Raw genomic sequence first — 23,789 nt, 5'->3', positions numbered from 1 at the left:
CTTCATACCTCATATAATTATTTTGTTATATATATACATATATATAGTCCTTTGTCTTTTTGTTTACTTAGTGTTAGTGATGTGAAATAAAGCTTTCTGACAGGCGAATACTGTATTTATCAAGCTGACACTGTCAGTAATGAACACGCCACTCTTTCCCCATGTCCAACGCGATGGCAATCACGGAATAGAGTAATTTGCAAACATAATGTTGGCGGCAAATTGCTGTGTTTACTTATTAATGCGTTTTGGCCTTTTAACACTCCTATTAACCACTCGCAACATGTTAAAATACCCAACCCCATTTTGATCCTGTGATACCGCTGCAAAAAGTGCTTTCTGTGTTATAAGATTGGCAGGCCGCATTTGGTACTGATAAATAAACAAACAATGTGAAGGTAAATCTGTCTGTTGCCTCTTCACGCTTAGACCGCTGTGCTATGTTAATGAAGTATGAGTATAGTATCATAATTTTACGCAGATATTTAAAACGGCGTCAATTTTGAGACATCTATAACTGTTATCGAGTTGGAATAAAACCAGGCCTCGTAGACAACATGCCTATGGCTAACGCTACGTACCAAACGAAACGCAACTGTCACTGCCCCACTAATATGGAAGAGTGATAGAGAGGCACAAAGCGATTCGATGGCGAAGCGCAAGAGATCGTCACCTTGGCTAGGCCGGCTGAACCTAGTCCCACTGTCCGCTGGTCCAATAATCTCTCAATATACGCCTTTGGGTCCGGACGGTTAGTGATTACTGCAAAATTGACGTTGTTTCAACTTACCTCTGTTGTGACTCCCCTAGGTCTCCCCTATCAGGTAAGTGCATGTGACTTCGTACCATACGTATATTACGTATACCTACTAAAATTTGGGACTTTCGCTAACTTTACCTCTTAGTTTTACTATCTGTCTAAAACACTGAAACACAGGAAAACCATTTTGAGACATAAACCGGAGTGTGACCGGAGATGTAACATCACAGTATATCGCAACTTTGTTATTCTCAAAAACTACATTGTAGCTTATGGCTGATACGTACTAATAATTTCATCTCAGTTTGGCTGTTACATTGTTACAGCTTGTAACAATTCAAGTTTTAGCAGCACTAAAGTTGAATTTTATTATCTTTTGAAAATTAAGAAGAGGCTTACTTAATATTACATATTTTCTACTGAAAGGAGAAGACATACCGCATTTAGAAGGACGTGGACAATCACTTCTCCATACAAACGTAGTCTCCATTTTACAAGCTTTTATTTAGTTTTACCTGACCGTTGTCTGTCTGTGTGTAATCAAATCTTGCAAGTTAAATTTGATCCACTTCCCGGTTTCCGATTGAGCTGAAATTTTGCATGCATGTATAAATCGGATGACAATGCAATATTATGGCACCATCGAGCTGATCTGATGATGGAGATAGGAGGTGGCCATAGGAACTCTGTGATGAAACAACTCAACCTAATTGTGTTAGGGGTTTTTAGAATGGTTTCGATGAGTATTAGTTGTCTGTCGTAAAAAAAGTACAGTCAGCGATAAAAGCTTGTACCAAAAATGAAATTTTTGCCAAAAACTTATTTCTAATACTTACAGCACTTGAAATACCAGGCGGTCTAGCCTAATTTGCGTTCTCGTGCGCAACGCGAGTACATACTTGAAGTCGCGCTTTACGTATGGAGTCGCGCGCGAGAACGCAACTCATGCTAGACTATCAGGTGCTTATTGACAATTTGCTGTACATTGCGGTCGGTAAGAAACGACGATAAATAGCGTCAATATTTACTTGTCGGACCAGCAATGTACGGTAAATTATCAATGTCATGCGACAAATGTCAACATGGTGGAACAGGGGCCTGCACAAAATCGCTTGTACCATGTAAGCAATTAGAACCACATCACAGATAGCCCACAAGAATAAAGAATCGTGCGGCTGACATTTAATAAATACTGTCCTTGACCCGCTTGAGTGAATGACGTGCGCGTTATGAATGAGCGAATGAAAACGACATCCCCATTCGTTCACTCTACGTTTTATTGCGTGGAGTTTAAGATGCCCAAATGTTTTGAAGGGGTTAATTTATTATGATAGCTTTATTACGGTTATTATGTGTTTCATTAATTTGGAGCTTCTGTTTCCGAGAGTGCTTAAATTTCAGGAGCGGAAGGTATCATTTTGGGTTATAAATAAGATACTGGATATTACACCACAAAGGTTTTCAAGGTGTCTTAATAACGTCTCCGTTGTGGAACTTAAGTCGGTTTTAATATTTACAGATGTCACAAAATATTCATTATTTTAACGACTAAAATATCTTTTAAGGCACTTCATACAATATGACAATTTTTTACATGACATCGTACGTAAGAAAGGGTAGAAGTAAGGTGGTGAGAGAGAGAGTGAGAGTCAAGAACTATAGTAATATTAAGCAAATTAAGAATAAATTTTGTCACTTTTTATACCTACGTCATTCCGCGCTTTCTAATGGTAACATTCCATTTCTAACCGCAGCTGCACTACTAGTACTGAACGCGTCGCTGTTATTGTCAATTTAAGTGACATTCCATTTCCAACTGCAGCTGCAATACTGTTCATTTTACTATGGAAACGCGTCGCTGTCATTGTCAATTTCCATAGTAAAATGAACAGTATTGCAGCTGCAGTTGGAAATGGAATGTCACTCTTTCGATAGTAAAATGAACAGTAATGCAGCTGTCGTTGGAAATGGACTGTCACCTTAATCGGTGAGTCCTAAAGCAATTCAGATGCCTATAAACCAAATAATAATGTTTATGTAGATTTATCCTGTTTATCCAACGATACTACCAAAGATAACTTGAGCATAAAGTAAAACAATCTTCGCTGGAACTCATAAAAGACATAAATCGGAAAGGCCTTCAATTGAGTCAAATGAATCAAGTTATCTCGGTCAGAAAGTAAAAGTGGGTCAGCCATGGGGTGACAATGGTCACAAAATGGATCTTCTTCCTCAAGCACATCAGATAATATTCTAGAGGAAATCTCAACCTTATTATATTTGAAATACGGATGTTTTTCCTGGAGGGTAAAGGCAGATTGGGAAAGTTTCAGTGTGCAAATTGAGTTTTGCTTTTGGATGCATAGTTTCATCTGTACCCGTATGAGTTACTGACAGTGTCAAAACTGACATCTACGCTAACGTCTACGTAATTTACTTTCTATACTTCTCGCTCGCACTAATAGATATGCGAGTACTAGCGAAATGCATAGAAAGTAAGTTACGTTATATTTACTAGCAGGTATATTATACTGACATGACATAAATAATTTCTATTTATATTTCTAAAATATATCGTTGTCTGAATACCCACAACATAAGTCTTCTTGAGCTTACCGTGGGACTTAGTCAATTTGTTTAAGCATGTCCCTATAAAATATTTTCTTATAAATGCGGCTATTTAAATATCAAGTTAACGTAGATTATAATAGAAATGTGGTTAACTAGGCAATTTTGCTTAGGTACTTAGTTTCCTTCTTGCATTCTGCAATTCTAAATTATATTTTATGGTTAAATATGTAGACTAAACACCAATAAAGAGCGTTTATTCATAAAAGTTTGAGAAATGTAACAAACCATTGATAAATACATTTAGTGACGAAATTAACGGTCACCCGGTCATGCGTGATTTAAACGCAATTTACCTAGGATGCGCTTAAAAGTACAAGTTAATACGAAAGTGCCCCGGTAGGTACCCATATTATTAGCTTTTATTGTCCACCCTTTAAAAGAAACCCGTTTTTCAAACCCATTTTCTCTATCCGAATGTATGTTATTTTAGTCTAATTAATATCCTAGTAGATCTGTAACGCTATAAATAACTAGCCCAACAGTCATGTATCATGTAGGCGGTACGTGCTTTTTAGCTAAATAAATATATCATCCTATTTCCTTCCCTACTGTCTGCCGTATTCGAACTTCAAGATATTCACAAGAGACGACACGTACTAGATACGTTATTGTTTAGATATCAAATATTTCTCTTTTGCAGTGCAATTCAGGCAACCAATGTCACTTTTACGTTAGATAGAGTAAGATATCTATTAGATGTGAATTGGATCTATAAGTCATATCCTGTGGAAATCGTTCAAGAGCATCCCCAGAATCGCGCAAATGTCAAATTTGACAGGTTAGATTCTAAACATATCGTTATCGTATCTTGGTGATGTCTAAAAGATAACTATTTCAAAATCCGAATCGGGCTCTATATCTCGACTATTCCGTCATTCGACAAACTGCGCACGTCGTGGCTTGATTGTTTTGCCCTTTGTCGTATTGTTTCCGACCCTTGATCCGTTTATGCCGGGGTCTTTAATTTTTGATGGCTATTAGCGTGGATATGCCTTTATATAGATCGCAGTTTGGGTTGGGTATTCATTCCTAATTCATCAGAATCATCTAAGAACAGATTATGATCAACCGGGGTAAATGCGTCACTTGAGGTAAATGCGTCTTTTAATGATTTCGGCTTTTGACTTTGAAATACTTGCTTTCTCTAGTACTAAAGGAGTTTCTTATACTCAACAACTTTTCTCTGACAGCGCATTTTGCACTGAAAATTTTGTACGATTATTTTAGGATATTTTTGTATAAATTAATTACTTTCCTAATATTTTTTATGACTTTCATTGTGTTTAAATTTTGCTGCTAAAATCAAAATTGTCACCAACATAATGTATGATAATTGATAATATGACCAAAATAATTCACACAAAAATAAGCGTGTTTGAAAATATTGAGTACTTACCTACCTATTTTGCAGCTGACTATATTCTACCTGATGAAAAACTCAAGCGATCAATCGGTGCGATTAACTCCGCCCGACAATAGATTGAAATTGTCTGGCAAATCGGTCAATATTCAATGAGTTGGTCAAATCGGCCGTCCGGTCTAATGAATAAAATGCCGGCCCCCATTTCACCACGGTGAGAGGTGCGACAATTGTCGATATCACTGTTACTGACGTCACAGGCCTTCATACGCTACGGTAACCGCTTACCATCGGACGGGCGGTGTGCTTGTTTACCACCAACATGTTAATTACAAAAAAACTCCATTATATCGCCAATTAATAAGTTTTTATTTTGCGAAGCTACTGATAATTGTCACAAGAAACGCGACAATTGTCACGAAATTCCGATACAGAACTCATTGGCAGTCAAGAATTACCGACTAGATTTATTAATTGACGTACGTCGTACGGGCAGTTTGCGTAGGTTCGAATCCTACCGACTGCGCCATGTAGTATTTGGAGTTTAGTGAAACGCAGGTTTGAAGGAACACTTATGTTTTATTTTAATATTAGGTTTTATTTTACAGCAAGTACTTATCGTTAGAGAAGCTGGCGGCAAAGAGGGTGTGGTCACCCATTAGACATTAAACATACATTTTTAGGGTTCCGTACCCAAAGGGTAAAACGGACCCTATTACTAAGACTTCGCTGTCCGTCCGTCTGTCACCAGGCTGTATCTCACGAACCGTGATAGCTAGACAGTTGAAATTTTCACAGATGATGTATTTCTGTTGCCGCTATAACAACAAATACTAAAAACAGAATAAAATAAAGATTTAAATGGGGCTCCCATACAACAAACGTGATTTTTGACCAAAGTTAAGCAACGTCGGGAGTGGTCAGTACTTGCATGGGTGACCGTTTTCTTTTTGCTTTTTTTTTTCTTTTTTTGCATTATGGTACGGAACCCTTCGTGCGCGAGTCCGACTCGCACTTGCCCGGTTTTTTAAAGATCGTTCGGACACGCTCTACACTGATAACAAATTGTTTCGGATACTATTACCACAGATATTACAGACAGTGTTTCTTATTTACTAGACTCGATAATTGCATTAATTCAGTTACAGGAATACGTATATTTATGTTTACAGTTAATCGAATTAAAGCTGGGCCGTAATCCGCGAAAATCCGACGGGAAAATTTTAATTAAGGGGGAGATGGGACAGGCGGTGTTCTGAAATTCATAAAAAAAGGTCAAGCGCGAGTCGGAAGGTGGAAAGTTTGGTTCAGTACATTCCCTTATTACAGTGTATCACATACAATTTATTTTTCATTCCTATGTAAGGCAATGTATGTATCTATTTATTTCATTTCATTTTTTCATTTCAAAGATATATAAAAACTGTAGGTTATATTTAGGTATATTGTAAAATATGCAACGACAAAAAATGGTGACCAATACAATACAATTTATTTTTCATTCCTATGTAAGGCAATGTATGTATCTATTTATTTCATTTCATTTTTTCACTTCAAAGATATATAAAAACTGTAGGTTATATTTAGGTATATTGTAAAATATGCCACGACAAAAAATGGTGACAAACTTAAATTAAAAAATATAACATTGGTATATTATACTAAATTACTTATAAACAACGCACTCGTATTACAATTAATTCTTCTTAAATATTTTTGTATCTTTTTTATCCTCCACTTTGTGACTATAGGTAATTTTAAATAATTTGACTAGTTAGAAAGACAAAATCAGATATGAAGATAGATAGAAATAAGAAAGACCTGGAAGAGATCGCTCATAAGCGATAAGACCTACAAGTTTCTGTACATGTTGTGTAAACTGTAAGGTATCAATGAAGTTGTATTGTATTGTATCAACATGTGTAACCAACCGAATCAAAGAGTCTCAAACTAAAAGTAACCCTCTCTTCCACTCAATAAACTCCTAGTAAAGTAACATTTGTGACGTCCCATGGGTAAAGGTACCTACCTTATGGCGGTTGGCGCTTACGCTATTATTAACGCCGCTCCAATATTATTGCGGCGCTATGCGACGTAAGCGCCAGCCGCCATAAGGTACCTTTTGCCGTGGAACGTCACATTTGCTTACGTTAGTTACGTTTAACACATAATTAAGGTAAACAAATGAAATAGCGTACGTTCTCCTTAACGACCTACTGTCGTTGTTTACGCGTAATTTGTAGTTGGCTAATAAGAGACAAGTGGATAATAAAGACTTTAGTTTCATTAAATATCTCCTAGCCTAGTCGATAGTGATCCTGGCCGCCTAGTCAAGGTTACAATCGCTTGCGCTTCCATACTAATGTAACAGTGGCAGTCACGTTTCGTTCGCTGCGGTGCGTAAGTGATTGGCATGTTGTCTACGGGGCCTGCTTACGAAGCAGGAGATCCCAGGTTCATCACGACAAGACTAAGGTGTATTCGGGTAATACCGAATGTCGGATAATTCCGAAATTCAGATGAAAATCACCCTTAATTCCATCATAATAAAAGTCTCATTTCGGAATTATCCGACAGTTTTCGACATTCGGAATTACCCGAGTAAACCTTATACATATAAGCATGTATATCGTTGCCTAGTACCTATAGTACATCATATAACGTAGCGTCAAATGGTTTCGATGGCGTCACTTTAGCCGCTAATAAATAAATACATATTATAGGAAATTTTTACACAAATTGATTAAGCCCTACGGTAAGCTCAAGAAGGCTTGTGTTGTGTTGTGTGTGCTAATGATTAGCGAAATCATAAACAAATCATATGTTCATCGTATCGTCGACGTTACGTTTAATACTAATCGCTTACAACTAACACACTACATGATATACACGCCACAGTTTTGTGTATTTTTTACACCTCCGCATATCATCATTATTACTTTGATTCATACGACGTACAATGCTTTGTTAAATGTTGTCTCTCTAACAAAGGCAAATCATTTTACTCGTATGACACTGACACTTCTAGATAAATACATTACTTTTTAACTAGTCTTTCAAAAATTACTAGAAGGTAGGAATACAGTATTAATACTAATGTTAATTAACATCACGTCAAAGTTAATCTCTGATTTCACCAAATGACTTGACGCCATATTCTCGTATTTACATGAGGGCCACCCAACAAATTGAGATTGTCAGTCTTTAATGTTCACTTGTCTTTAGCCCTATGAAGCTGTGGTATTCATGAACAAACAAAGTGATACGATATCGTAACGTTTAGGAATACCCATGTTTCTGTAAATATTTTGCAAACATAAAGAAAATAACTAAGGATAATACTCTGTAAATTAAATCTAAACATTTATTGCTAAATGTATCACAAATTAATTCGTATATACAGGATGGCTAAACATAACTGCATTCCCGTTGCAAGGAAGGTTTTGAGATTATACTGAGCAACTTTTGCTATGGGATCAACTCTGATGGGGACAAGTGGCGTACTAGAAGAGAGGCCTATGCTCAGCAGTGGGCGATAAAGGGCTGATATGATGATGATGATGATGATGATCAACTCTGAAATTACAAAAAATAATGACCTAATTTTGTTTTATTGGGTTCAATCTTTCGCGGAACCCTAAAGGAAGGGAAATGGAATATCAACGATGGCTCACCGAGTTTCGGTTCGAATCAATTTAATTTGTTTTCCTTTATTTGAGATTTCTGATTGGCGTTAATGAAAAACACCTTGCAACCTTGATGAAAATTAAAACTTGAATTAAATTAATTGAGACACAAAATTCTTCACCACGCTAACGCGGGGAAAATACTAAATTAAAAAAAAATACAAATAAAGCTCTAATGAATTTTATTAAATGCATATTTATCATTCAAAATCATCACTTAAATTTATCAAACCAAAGACAATTCTGAAAACATTTTTCAATTATAGGTATATTCTCATAGGTATATACGGTGGCATATATACCTATGAGAAAAGACCAGAAAAGTAGACCCCACAATCAGATGGGAATAATAATGCATGAGGAGAGAGAGGTGGCACATATAGCTATGCGTCTAAATTTCTTTTTAGGGTTCCGTACCCTTGGGTAAAACGGGACCCTATTACTAAGACTTCGCTGTCCGTCCGTCCGTCCGTCACCAGGCTGTATCTCACGAACCGTGATAGCTAGACAGTTGAAATTTTCACAGATGATGTATTTCTGTTGCCGCTATAACAACAAATACTAAAAACAGAATAAAATAAAGATTTAAGTGGGGCTCCCATACAGCAAACGTGATTTTTGACCAAACTTAAGCAACGTCGGGCGTGGTCAGTACTTGGATGGGTGACCGTTTTCTTTTTGCATTTTTTTCCGTTTTTTTTTGCTTTATGGTACGGAACCCTTCGTGCGCGAGTCCGACTCGCACTTGCCCGGTTTTTTTAATATTAACTAGGTTCCTTTGATAATCTGATACCATGTTTCCAATTTACAACTACCTCGAGATTTACGTTAATATTATTCTTCCAATAAAGGTAATACAAATAAACGTTAGGTGAAGAGTGTCGTCAAGATTTGTAAGTACATATTTATTTTCTCAGACTGTTCGGGAAATCCAGAAATTTCTCTTAGCTGAAGTATGTGAAGAATTCGGCTGGTGTAGCACCCTGTGCTGTTGTGTTAGGGGTGAGATTGGCTTGGCACGGTGGGCAAATAATGGGGGGTATGTTAGAATGTATCTCACATCTCAACCCTGCCTTGGATCTGCAGGGTGATGCTGAAGTCAACCTAATTATTTGTTGTTAATTTAAAAGAGGCTGGTATTTAAATGATCAGCCAAAAAAATACTAAGCTAACGTAAAAACTAATCGTAAAGCAAACAAAATGTGCAGCAAAACACCACCATGATTCTGCTGTGCAAATCTGATTTTTTTGGGAAGTATTTTTTTCGGAAATATTACTTGTAAAATCTTATTTATAATGAAATAAGCAAAAATAATGTATTTTTATATTCCTTGGTTATCGATTTACCTACCAGTGACCTACCATAATTTATTTAAATTTCGAAGGCCCGTTCGACCGTGAAATCGTCACTTGTGACAATAAGTATCTCCAAATACCGATGCAGGTAATCCTGTAGGTATAATCAATTCCACTTGCAGTCTTACATGAAAAAAAACTTAACTAAAAAAAAAACAATATACAGCCTTTCGCTCACGTGCAAAGAAACCTCGTTTTTCTCCCGAACTTCAGTCCGTAGTAAATGATTCTTATTTTGATTAATTGCCTTCGGATTTACTTTGAAACTGAGATTGTATTGGAAAATGTTGTTTGTTTACGTTCTCAACTTACTTCGACTCAATTAGATGTGTTTCGAAGAAAAATACTTGTGTTATTAACTATTATTTTCCTTTGATAGGATAACTTCAAAGCTCGTAATTTATCAAGAGTGATGTTTAGGGGATATTTGGGAATGGAGTTTCTGGTTATTTATCTAATTTTGTTTGTGATATTTTTATTTATTATACAATACAATACAAATCCTCCACATAAAAACATTTACAGAGAGACATACATATAGTACATGAAGACAGATACTATTATTATTGGTATAGGTACTACATGGTCCTTACTTCATACCTACTACCTAGACAAAATACCTGGTAATGTAATAATTGTAAGAATAGAGTGTTCGTGCAAGTTAATTTTACACTGATTTTAAAAGAACAAAGTGAGGGAATGTCATTGTAAACGTTATATTTTCATTTAAACTAGACAATAATTACGGTATTACACTTTGTCATTGTGTATGACATGCAGTAGGGCTATTATGGTCGGCTTTTTATCATTTGTCGCCATGCCTGTCACGTTCTAACAAATTAGTAAGTGCGAAAGTGACGCATGACATTACAGGTGATAAAAATGCGACCATGTACCGCTGCAGAGTAGCTTAGCCCGACTTCATCACTTGTAATTCATCGAAAAACTTGTAACACTAAAAGTCTGTCATAATTATTTTTTAATTTCTCTGTACCTATCCATATTTTTTTCGCACAGCTGTGCCAAAATTAAACACCATATTTACGATCAAAAATAGTTAAAAATCGCCACTAAAAATATCCATCCCCATACGTGCCTCGAAAGCGGAAGGACCCATCTTGCATAAGGAATAATTCGGCTGGAGGGACCATGAATATTTTAATCTGTACTGCGGCTGGAATACCTTACGTAACGCTCCATGGTTCTCCAAAAATATATGAGCGAGATAAAAGAAACGGGGTGAAAGAAAAATGTGATGAATATGCTTATACGGTCGAATATGCAAAACGTTAGAAAAGCATTGGAGTTTAATTTTCAAATGAATACATATTTGATTTAAAGGTAAGAATAGAGAAAATTACTTTAAACATATCTAAAACACAATGCCACATTGTTTTTTTAATAAAACCGTTTCACCAAATGGCTACATTAGGTCATCATTAAAAAATACCCGAAATTCAACACTTGTCAGACAATCTTGATAAGACTTCAAAGATAAAAAAAAATATTTATACCCTTTATTACACGACTCAGTGCACTAACCACAGTTAACAGATTGATGAACGTCATACATCAGAGATGTACGAAACTTCCCATACAATAAAATTTAGTGAACGTTTTAACAATGGGCCCGATTCGGATTTTGAAATAGATATCTAATATATCTATTAGATATCTTTTAGACATCACCAAGACACGATAACGATATTTTTAAGATCTAACCTGTCAAATTTGACATTTGCGCGATTCTGGAGATACTCTTGAACGATTTCCACAGGATATGACTTAGAGATCCAATTCATATCTAATAGATATCTTACTCTATCTAACGTAAAAGTGACATTGGTTGCCCGAATTGCGCTGCAAAAGAGAACTAGTTGATATCTAAACTATAACGTATCTAATGATGATAATGGATCTAGTACGTGTCGTCTCTTGTGAATATCTTGAAGTTCGAATACAGCAGAATGTCAGACGGTTTGGTGTAACCGACCATTAACAGTGACTACTTCAATATGAAACCGTCAATATACAAATTGTTATAAATAAATAAATAAATATTGAGGACATCTTACACAGATCAACCTAGCCCCAAACTAAGCAAAGCTTGTACTATGGGTGCTAGGCGACGATATACATACTTATATAGATAAATACATACTTATATACATAGATAACACCCATGACTCAGGAACAAATATTAGTGTTCATCACACAAATAAATGCCCTTACTGGGATTCGAACCCAGGACCATCGGCTTAGCAGGCAGGGTCACTACCCACTAGGCCAGACCGGTCGTTATGGGTTATGGTAAAGTTTTGCATGTTTATAAGGTTCATTTTCAGATTGCTTTAGAAGTTCTTATAAAACTTGTTAAAAACTAAATCGCACGGGATAAGGACGAGGAAGACTAGTAATAACTTAACTCAGATACGGCTAAAAGCATCTGCCTAATAAAATAACAAAGGATGCCGCCATTTCGTTCTTTACATTGTGAAATGCTTTCCATTCGTTTCATTCCATGGAACATGGATAGAAAGCTTTTTTCATTCCTTTACATTAATTTTACTGTGCATAATACAAATAGGAATGACCCGTGTTCGTTATTCGTCCGTTAATAATTGCTTATTCCAAAATCTGTGACATGAAGATGCTACTAAAATCTTGAATCTCGTGTTTTTTTTTGTTTTGACCCTTATATCGACACATACCACAAGAGGTTGCGAGTTCAAAGACACCGGTCCAATAGTAGAAATACATTATGGTTAGGATAAAAATGCATAAAGTGTTAAAAACTGGATTTTGGAAGTTTTCAAATTACGACTATTAAAGGCAACGTTGCATATGTATACTTGCTACTCCAAAAACATGCGTGTTGTCGACCCTTTCTAAAACCAGAAAATTCATTTTGCCTTACCAAACCTTAAGAATATAAAAGAAAAAAAGAAAAAAAAACCGGGCAAGTGCGAGTCGGACTCGCGCACGAAGGGTTCCGTACCATAATGCAAAAAAAAACAAAAAAAAAAACGGTCACCCATCAAAGTACTGACCACTCCCGACGTTGCTTAACTTTGGTAAAAAATCACGTTTGTTGTATGGGAGCCCCATTTAAATCTTTATTTTATTCTGTTTTTAGTATTTGTTGTTATAGCAGCAACATAAATCATCTGTGAAAATTTCAACTGTCTAGCTATCACGGTTCGTGAGATACAGCCTGGTGACAGACGGACGGACGGACGGATGGACGGACGGACGGATGGACAGCGAAGTCTTAGTAATAGGGTCCCGTTTTACCCTTTGGGTACGGAACCCTAAAAAGAGAAAAGGAAGAAAGATTAAGGGTGGTATTCCACCTGTCCAATTTTTTGTTCAATGTCAGTGCGTCACACTCTCTCATTATTACTCATTAAAGCCTAATGTGATGCAATACATATTGGACAAAGAAATGGGATATATAGAATATCACCCCTAGTCTTTGAAAAAACTTCAGACGGTGTGTTGATATAAAAAAAAAATATATACAGCTCGAAACAGAAACACCTCTTCTGATATTTCTATACGCATAAAACCCACACACGGTGCCATTCCACCCTCGTAACATACTTCATTTCCTTTTCACCTCGATTATTACATGCGAGATAAAAAGAGGCAAGCGGCGACAAAATCTCTTTCAAAAGTGTAATAAGCGCCATGTCACGTTGTATGGAAGGTTGGGAACATTTCTATAGATTGTGACGTTGTACGCAGTGTAGGATGTCAAACAGAGACTACAATCTTGGACTTCCCGTTCGAGCGCTATCGATAGTCACGTTTCGAGATTAATTCTTTTGTTTTTTGCTCATTAATATTGTATAGTCCGTTTTTTTTAGCATTAGAAAGAACTTCGCAGAAGTAAGCTTGTGGTTCCAAATCCAGCTCTTTTAGCGGTAATAATTTGAAGTAAATTATGTATATGTATTGACCATACTACATTAGATAATTTAATAATTATTAACAATTAAAGAGTCTGATAAAAACTGCACGCTTGCTTCTGTGGAGTTCTTCCTAATGCTAAAAAAAAGAACATAGTGTAAAATCGCGATAGCTTATTATGTTACAGTAAACTAATGTGGTAGTGTGCAGTGAATGGAGAAATAAACTTGAAACGCGTTTAACTACCGTTTTGGAGTCAACGGTCGGTAGCCCACATGTTAACAAAATTTCCGTGAGACACAGACATATTAAATAAGCAAGCTCCTGATGACAGTCCTCGGTACGGAGTGAAACATGTCGACCGTTTTTCGACTTAAAATACGTGAGTGACCCGTTCTTAAGATATTTAATAAGCCCACATGTTACTTGTAAAGTCCAGCTATCGTTTTACAAGAGCTAATGAAATCACCGTACACTAGCTTGTACTAACGGTACAATTTTAGACGTATTTAATGCTCCTAATACCTTCATACCTACTGGCGAAATGGTCCAACTAGACTAAAGCTATAATATACTCGTATAATAAAAAAAAAATTAATGACTAAATTCTAAAGGTGATTGCATAACTGCTGGTTTCTCTTTGGTACACCTAAATAAAGCATCATTCTAGATCGGAGGCCCTGAAAGATAATATTAATTATGTGCCTACCTGACATTCATAGGTGCCGTTGTCTCTTTTCTGTACGAACTTGATTTGTAGAGTCCAGTCCTCGCCGTCGTAACCATGTAGGACCTGAAAAAAAGGAATAAAAACGTTTGAAAAAATCACAACAATTGGGCTCGAACAAATAGAATCAACTAAAATGTCGAAATGTTAGAGTTAAACCAAGAAAAGTCTGCAGAGATTTTGACAGCGCACGTCTGTTAATTTAAACGTCAAACTTCTGTGTTCTAACTTCTAATTATGACGTATAAAATAACACTTGCACTGCGTGTGCTGTCAAAATCTCTGCAGACTTTTCTTAATCCGACTCTAACATTAAAAGGGCTCGTTTCGAGGTTTGGAAACGCTTAGATAATAACATTTTGGAGAAAAAAAATATGGATACGCAACAGTAATGGAGCTGCAGTTTGTAATGGAAAAATATTTAGATAACAAAATACTTCTATGAAGCCGGACGGGCGATTAAATCTGTGTCTCGAATAGTGTCAATGGACTGTCAAGTTGGCAGCGATTCCGTGTTGCCAGGGAGATAGGTCTGAATCCCTTCGAAACCAGTTCGATCGACAACTAGTTCTTACCAAAATAATTATTATCATTCTCCATGAACGGGTAGGAATGTATAGATTGTCGAGTCTTCCTTTCCCTTTCTTAAAAAATATCATACCGTGCTTGTCCAGCAGCGTTTACCACGCTCTGTTCTAATTTCCGTATTTAGAATTTCACGTCAGTTTTGTTAAATGCCTTGGGATTGTAACCCTGGCAACATCGAGGAGGAGGCACCGAGGGGAGAGTGATTCGGCCATTTTGGGACTTGGATTTTCTTCCTCGACCTAGCCGGGCTCGGCTTTATATTAAATAATTGGGACAACGTTCTCATCTTTGCCTGCCCTCAGGTGTACCTTGAGGTTAACCCGTTTCCCGAAAGGGCGAACCAGGAGCGTCCTGGGCACTTCGGAGTTGATATTCGATCACTCATAAACCCCGGCAAGACGATTTTCCTCCGACAGGAGGTGTCTACTAGGGGCGCGGCCTTTGGTAGGCCAGATTCTGTGCCAGTCGACCCGTGCAGCTGGCCCCGCCAGAGTCGGAGCTATTGGAACCTCCGGCCATCTGGTCGAGAGAGAGCCGTCGACTGTCGCTACAGTGCAGCTAAGCCTTTCACTACTTTTTCCTAAACTGCGATTTTGGACTATTCACCTTTTAGTATTAACTATCCAATAGCGCAATCGACCAAGTATCACCAACAATAATTAAAACCCGGTTAGATAAATATAAATTTAGTTTACTATCAATAAGTCGTTAAGTAGTGTTTAAGCTCAAAAGTGTAAACTTAACCAGGCCGGCAATTAAATTGTACCTGTCCACTATCGGGTTGTTTGTTTTATCCCCTTCAGGACCCTTAGTTTAAAAAAAAAGTATTACAGCGGCGCCCGAATAGGTTTGGTGATATTTGGCTTCTTTCCCTCCAAAATTCAGCGAAGGTTTGAACTTGGTTGTTTTGTGCTATTGTATTTTAATGTAACTTACTTTAAAAATATTTAAATTTAATTGAGTTTTGGTTAGCAAGAGTGTCTAACCACATGTTTTTTCTGGCACAGTCAGTACCTACTGTTGTATTTCACTTCCATGTCATTTTACGGTACTAGGTTGATTTAGGGAAGAAAATCCACTGTTTACATTTATTTTTTTAGTTGTATTTATTTTAAGGACTCTTTACATCCACTTTTATTTTTATGAAAACATTATTTCCACTGTGTTTAATGTTATTTCATATTACTTGTTGACTCTTTAAGAGTGTGCTATACCTAAACTGGTGAACTTAAACTTGTTGTTGGTCGATAACGCTATAACATTCTTAAACTTATAAACTAGGTAATTATTTCTTTTCGGGGAAAAATATAAGGAAAATACATTTAATATTTAATAGTGATAACCTTTACTACTGTAACAATGGCGAATGAGACCGCTTTGGAGGAGCGTCCAATAGCTTTTAATCTCTTAAAAAAAGATGAACTCGAGTATGAAGTGACGGTGCGCCTCGGGGTACCACTGACTACAGTGATGGAGCTCCGGAGCCAGCTCCGGAAGTTGAATCAGGAGATTCCCACTGACGAGGTCGCGGATTACAATGGTGACGTCAAGGAAGAACTGGACATAATATCTGCAAAAATGGACGACCTTCGTGACCAACTACAGTCACCAACACAGCGTCGTACTTCCTTGAAGCTTCTTAACCGCGTACAGGCGGTTGCACACCATCTTTACCACCGTCTAACCCGCCTAACACCAGCTGAATCAGAGGCCTCAAGGCATTGTGAATTAAGTGATCAGTTGGATAAACTACTATCTCGCCTTGACAATGTGTTGATTAATTTTAGAAGTGCATTGTCAAGGGATGTCGCACTCGAGGTTGACAAACCGAATCCTACGGCCTTACCAGCATGCACAAAACACCATAATTTGGTGCAAAAATTAAATTTAAAATATGATGGCAAGACCTGTGTCAAAGCTTTCTTACGTAAGTTAGAGCAAGTGCGTGTGTCACGTGACATACCGGATTCAACCTTATTTCGCTCCGCCTGCGAACTATTCACGGACGAGACATCCTCGTGGTTTAACGGAATCTGTGATCAAGTACACTGCTGGACGGACCTGAAGGCTGTGATGATCCGTGATTACCTCCCATTAGATTATAATGTCCGACTTATGAGGGAAATACGTGCTAGGACGCAGGGTTTTGATGAGTCAATAGTTAACTATGTCAGCGTAATGCTTAATTATTTTTCCCGTTTAGAGACACCCTTACCAGAGGCCGAGAAATTGAGTATATTGGTACAAAACGTCAGACCATTCTATTCTAAACAATTGGCATTATTTAAAATAGAATCTATAGGTGAACTTAAAGATCGTTGTCGGCAGCTAGAGGCCGCCACTCAAAGCGCCAAACGTTTTGCCGAGCCTGACAGAGATTTAAGTAAGTCACTGGCCCATGATTTGGTTTATAAGCCACTCACAACAAAAACTGTCTCGGCAGTGCAAGCATCGGCTGACTTTTGTGTGCGGTGCCGCGTGGACGGTCACACCTTGAAAACTTGTAAAGCAGCTCCTAAACTCGTTTGTTATCGCTGCGGCGAGAACGACGTAACAGCCCGTACTTGCCCTAAATGTGCGTCCACACCTAGTACGTCAAAAAACTAATAACGCCGAGTCAGGGTATGGCTGATCCGGTTTCCACAAAAAATACTAAAAAATATAAAAGTAGAATATTTATTCGCACGCCTATATTTAGTAATCCCAGAAAGCCCACTCTAGAAAACCATACACAACTCAATAGTTATTTTAATAACAAATACCCTAGCTCTTCAGCACCCATTACCCTACTTAACCATCACTTACTTGCACCTAATGCTGTATCAACTTCATTGACAACAAAAGGCCAATGCCGCCCATTACATACCATATCGATGCCAATTAATAAAGCTAACACCCTTAACCCGCTCACTACCGCTGTTATACCCACGAACATAACTCCACCCGCTTCACTTCCCTATCCTACCCCTACTAACCTCACTAACACCCTTAACCCGCTTACTAATGCTTTTACCCCCACTAACATAACTCCATCCGCTTCACTTCCCTATCCTACCCTTACTAACCACACTAACACCCTTAACCCGCTTACTAACGCTTTTACCCCCACTAACATAACCCCACCTACTTCACTTCCCTATCCTGCCCTTACTAACCTCACTAACACTCTAAACCCGCTTACTAACGCTTTTGACCCCTCTAACAACATTACCCCTCCCGCATTATTTCCCCATCCGGCCTTTACTAACCTAACTAACCCCTTAAACCTCCTTACTAACGCTTTTGTCCCCACTAACTACATAACCTTACCCGTTTTACCCCCCACAATCCCTATTTCGCAAAATAACTTGACTTACCCACTTAACAAAATTTACCATAATGTAAATTACTGTGTAGAAGCACTACCTAAAGCCCCCACAGCCCATATTTGGCAAAATAACGTAACTTACCCAAATTATGAAATTTACCCAAATGCTAATTATTGTGTAGAGGAACCGACTCAATCCTCCACGACACGTATTTATCAAAATAACGAAACTTACCCACATAACCAAATTTACCCCAATGCAAATTCTTATATAGAAGCACCGTATGTGCCTTCCACGACCCATATTTGTCAAAATAACGAAACTTACCCACATAATGAAATTTCCCCTAAGGCAGATTTTAGTGTGGAAGGACCTTCTGTACCCTCTCCAACCCCTATTTGGCAAAATAACGTAACTTACCCACATAACCAAATTTACCCTAATGCAAATTATTATACAGAAGCACCGTCTGCACCCTCCACGGCCCATATTTGTCAAAATAACGAAACTTACCCACATAATGAAATTTACCCTAAGGCAGATTTTGGTGTAGAAGGACCAACTGTACCCTCTCCAACCCCTATTTGGCAAAATAATGTAACTTACACGCATAACGAAATTTACCCTGAGGCAACTAACAGTATGGAGAAATCGTCTACATTCCCCATAACACCTTTATCACAAAATAACGTAGTTTATCCACAGAACGAAACTTACCAGGATACAAATCCTTATTTGGATACATTCCCCGCTAATTCTTATAATGGAGCCTTACAGGATACAATCGGTCCGTGCAGCAATGTACGCGAATCACAGATCTCTCATGCCGACGACCAAGCATCTAAGTTCGATCGAGAGGAATGGCACTCTTGGTTGTCATTTGTTACTTTTGTTTTTGAGTCTTGCCATAGTTTGAAGTTACTAGATTCGATAAACGAAGCTGATGAACAAGGCTTGCGACCATACCTTAAAGTAAAAATTTATGGCATGTCCTATTCTGGCCTAATGGATTCTGGCTCGGAGTTGACAATTTTGGGTGGTGACACCTTTGACAAGTACTTTGAGGGTCGAGTTACTCTGCATCCGCCGCACGGTTTAACTCATATAATCTCGGCGAACAAAGTCCGTTCGCCCATCAAGGGCCATGTATTCTTGCCCGTATTTGTAGGTAACAACACGCAAGTCGTAAAGTTTCATGTGATACCGGAGGTCCACACTAAACTTATTTTCGGTCTTAACTTTTGGATAGCCTTCGGCTTCGGACGGGATATCCTCGCGCTACTAAAGAATGGAACCTGTTCCTTATCAAACGAAGAACATAACAACATCGTCTCTGAGGTCAGGTACATACACGGCTTGGAGTCTCTTTCGACGGAGGAACAACGTGAGGCAGATACTATTATTAAAGAATTTGCATCAATATCCGCCGAGGAGAAGGGGTTGGGAAGAACGCATCTGCTAACGCATTCGATTGATACAGGAGATGCGAAGCCGATCAAACAGCGGTATTACATGTTATCTCCGTACAAACTTGCAGAGCTCAATAAACAGCTAGATGAGATGCTCCAGCTGGATGTCGTCGAGCCAAGCAGCAGTCCATGGAATAACCCGGTGACCATGGCCCCGAAATCAGATGGCTCCTTTCGATTCTGCCTGGACAGCCGAAAACTAAATGAAGTTTCCAAACACGACGCTTACCCCCTACCACTAATTAATCAAATTCTTAATCAACTAGGGAACGCGAAGTATTTGTCATCCTTGGACCTTAAATCAGCCTTTTGGCAAATAGGCTTAGATTCCAAGGAATCCATGGAAAAGACCGCCTTTACGGTCCCTGGCCGCGGTTTGTTCCATTTTAAAGTAATGTGTTTCGGCCTTACCTCAGCCCCAGCAACTCAGCAACGCTTGATGGACATTTTGTTTGGTCCAGAATACAACGGCCGTATTTTTATATACTTAGACGACATAATAATTGTCTCTGAAACGTTTACACAACATCTAACCCTACTCCGCCACGTACTAGAACGACTTCGATATGCTAACCTTACAATAAACCTATCTAAATGTAAATTCTTTCGTAGGCAACTAAGGTACCTAGGTTTTCTTGTAGACGAGTACGGCTTACGCACGGACCCTGACAAAGTCAAAGCGGTGGTAGACTTCCCCATACCGAAGAGTCGGAAAGATGTTAAACGCTTCCTAGGTACGGCGTCGTATTACCGCCGATTTATTAAAAATTTCAGCAACATTGCTGGACCTCTCAATCAGTTAACGTCCACGCGAAAAGGCGCTCCACCTTTTCGTTGGTCCCCAGAAGCGGATCAAGCTTTTAATGAGTTAAAAGTAGCAATGACCACGGCCCCAGTTCTAGCCTGCCCAGACTTCTCCAAATCATTCTCGGTTCACTGTGACGCTTCAGATTTCGGCATCGGGGGAACTCTGACACAAATATTTGAAGGAGAGGAACACCCACTGGCCTATTACAGTCGATCCCTCACGCCTCAAGAAAGAAATTATTCCGCCACTGAGAGAGAAGCTTTGGCGGTGGTCAATGTTGTAGAACACTTCAGACCATACCTGGAAGGAAGTCGTCAATTTAGGATTGTTACAGACCACGCCAGTTTGAAGTGGTTCCTTAATCTCAAAAACCCCACGGGGCGCCTCGAAAGATGGGGTTGTCGTCTCTCACCTTATAACTTCACAATCGAGCACCGGAGAGGCTCAGAACATATCGTACCGGACGCCTTATCAAGGGCAGTTCCCATCTGTTTAATTGATACAAACACCACTAATAATGACCCTTGGTATTCGCAGATCTATAACAAATGTGAATCCAACCCAGGATCGGTACCTAATTATCAATTGTTAAATGGTCGCCTTTATCGCTACACCAAATCAAAGAATGCCTTAACTACCGATTTCGAGTGGAAAGAGGTGATACCAGTGGAATTTCGTGAAGAAATCATGCATGCTAACCATGCAGTCCCCACTGCTGCACATTTAGGTACCGCTAAAACGTATAACAGGTTAAAACTTCGTTACTCCTGGCCACAGATGTATGAAGATGTAGTCCGATACGTCGCCAATTGCTCGGTGTGTGCCGCTTATAAACACAGCCAACAACCGACTCCAGGCTTCATGGGAAGTGCGAAAGTTTGCAGTCGGCCCTTTCAGTGCCTCAGTATAGACCTGGTTGGACCGCTACCACCCTCAAGGAAACTAAACACTTATATATTGGTAGTAGTATGTTGTTTTACTAAATACTGTATGTTGTTTCCCTTGAGACGTGCAACCGGGGCTGTAATTTCCCAGAGATTAGAAGATCATGTATTCATGATCCATGGCATCCCCCAAACAATTATTGCGGATAATGCATCCTACTTCACCGGCGGGGACGTTCAGAAGTTGTTCGCCAACTACAATATCCCACAACTACACTACACCCCCGTTTACTGTCCCCAGGTCAACACCGTAGAGCGTTACAACAAGACCCTAGTAACAGCAATATCAACGTTCGTTGAATCGGATCATCGCTCGTGGGACGTGAATATTTCTCGTATACAGTTCGCTTTAAATACCTCAGTCAATGAAACAACATCATATACTCCGTTCCTGCTCGTGCATGGACGCCAAGCAGTACCGGATGGCACAATTTACGACGACCCCGAGGAGGTCGACGAAATCGTTTTTTCCCCCCGGGGAGAGTACCTCGACAAGATTAAGACCCTTAGGGCCATTTACCCGACCGTGAAGGAATTATTACAGAAAGCTCATGACCGCAACATCAAGTATTACAATGATAAACGTCGTGATATAGAATTCAACGTCGGAGACGAAGTGTGGAAACGCACCTTCAAGCAGAGCAACGCCGGTAAATACTTCTCGGCGAAGCTAGCACCCAAATATGACAAATGTCGCGTCATTCGGAAAATATCCCGTTTAGTCTACGAGTTGGAAGATGAGAATGGGAAGCGTCTGGGTAAATGGCACATAAAAGACTGCAAGCCAAGTTCTGTCCACACCACTTGACTCTTGTAACGAGACGTACCAATACTCCACAATCCGGGTAGTCTATTATCTTTTGGGAAAGCGCTTTATTTATTTATTTTTTTATTTTGTTTGTCCATTGAAGCGACGTTGGCTTCAATTTTTTTTTTTTTGTTTTCTCTTTGTTTGTCCCGTAGGCCTAGATGCGATTGTTTCCAGCGACGGCCCCGCGGACTCAATTGATGCCAAGGGACAAATCGACGTGCGATTGTGGGCCGTAATCCACGTCCTAGGGAAGTCCTTAGATTCCCTTCTCCTTACACCGTTCGGCTGGTGACACAGCTCGAGGGCGAGCTGGAATTTTACTCCTTCGTCTTTTGCCTCTGTCGTAAAATTCTCCTGGTTAGGGGGGTGTGTAATGGAAAAATATTTAGATAACAAAATACTTCTATGAAGCCGGACGGGCGATTAAATCTGTGTCTCGAATAGTGTCAATGGACTGTCAAGTTGGCAGCGATTCCGTGTTGCCAGGGACTCCAGGGAGATAGGTCTGAATCCCTTCGAAACCAGTTCGATCGACAACTAGTTCTTACCAAAATAATTATTATCATTCTCCATGAACGGGTAGGAATGTATAGATTGTCGAGTCTTCCTTTCCCTTTCTTAAAAAATATCATACCGTGCTTGTCCAGCAGCGTTTACCACGCTCTGTTCTAATTTCCGTATTTAGAATTTCACGTCAGTTTTGTTAAATGCCTTGGGATTGTAACCCTGGCAACATCGAGGAGGAGGCACCGAGGGGAGAGTGATTCGGCCATTTTGGGACTTGGATTTTCTTCCCCGACCTAGCCGGGCTCGGCTTTATATTAAATAATTGGGACAACGTTCTCATCTTTGCCTGCCCTCAGGTGTACCTTGAGGTTAACCCGTTTCCCGAAAGGGCGAACCAGGAGCGTCCTGGGCACTTCGGAGTTGATATTCGATCACTCATAAACCCCGGCAAGACGATTTTCCTCCGACAGGAGGTGTCTACTAGGGGCGCGGCCTTTGGTAGGCCAGATTCTGTGCCAGTCGACCCGTGCAGCTGGCCCCGCCAGAGTCGGAGCTATTGGAACCTCCGGCCATCTGGTCGAGAGAGAGCCGTCGACTGTCGCTACAGTGCAGCTAAGCCTTTCACTACTTTTTCCTAAACTGCGATTTTGGACTATTCACCTTTTAGTATTAACTATCCAATAGCGCAATCGACCAAGTATCACCAACAATAATTAAAACCCGGTTAGATAAATATAAATTTAGTTTACTATCAATAAGTCGTTAAGTAGTGTTTAAGCTCAAAAGTGTAAACTTAACCAGGCCGGCAATTAAATTGTACCTGTCCACTATCGGGTTGTTTGTTTTATCCCCTTCAGGACCCTTAGTTTAAAAAAAAAGTATTACAAGTTTACATTCAAACGTCACCTTATGTAACCATATA

General features: G+C 39.0%; 1 protein-coding gene and 1 long non-coding RNA gene across 2 annotated transcripts in view; one reads left to right on the top strand and one right to left on the bottom strand.

The window, feature by feature from the left end:
* Positions 1-23,789, bottom strand: part of LOC134672124 (hemicentin-1-like) — a 504,766-nt gene that overhangs the window by 17,938 nt on the left and 463,039 nt on the right. The window contains exon 6 of the mRNA XM_063530038.1: positions 14,415-14,498. Within this exon, the coding sequence (XP_063386108.1) occupies positions 14,415-14,498 (84 nt within the window). The remainder of the gene's footprint in view (positions 1-14,414; positions 14,499-23,789) is intronic.
* The window catches only part of LOC134672125 (uncharacterized), a 715,951-nt gene that overhangs the window by 325,258 nt on the left and 366,904 nt on the right, over positions 1-23,789 (top strand). The gene's annotated exons all lie outside the window — the stretch shown is intronic.

Source organism: Cydia fagiglandana, chromosome 16 (genome assembly GCF_963556715.1).
Source record: "Cydia fagiglandana chromosome 16, ilCydFagi1.1, whole genome shotgun sequence".
Taxonomy (NCBI): domain Eukaryota; kingdom Metazoa; phylum Arthropoda; class Insecta; order Lepidoptera; family Tortricidae; genus Cydia; species Cydia fagiglandana.
This window is presented reverse-complemented; position numbering and strand designations above follow the sequence as displayed.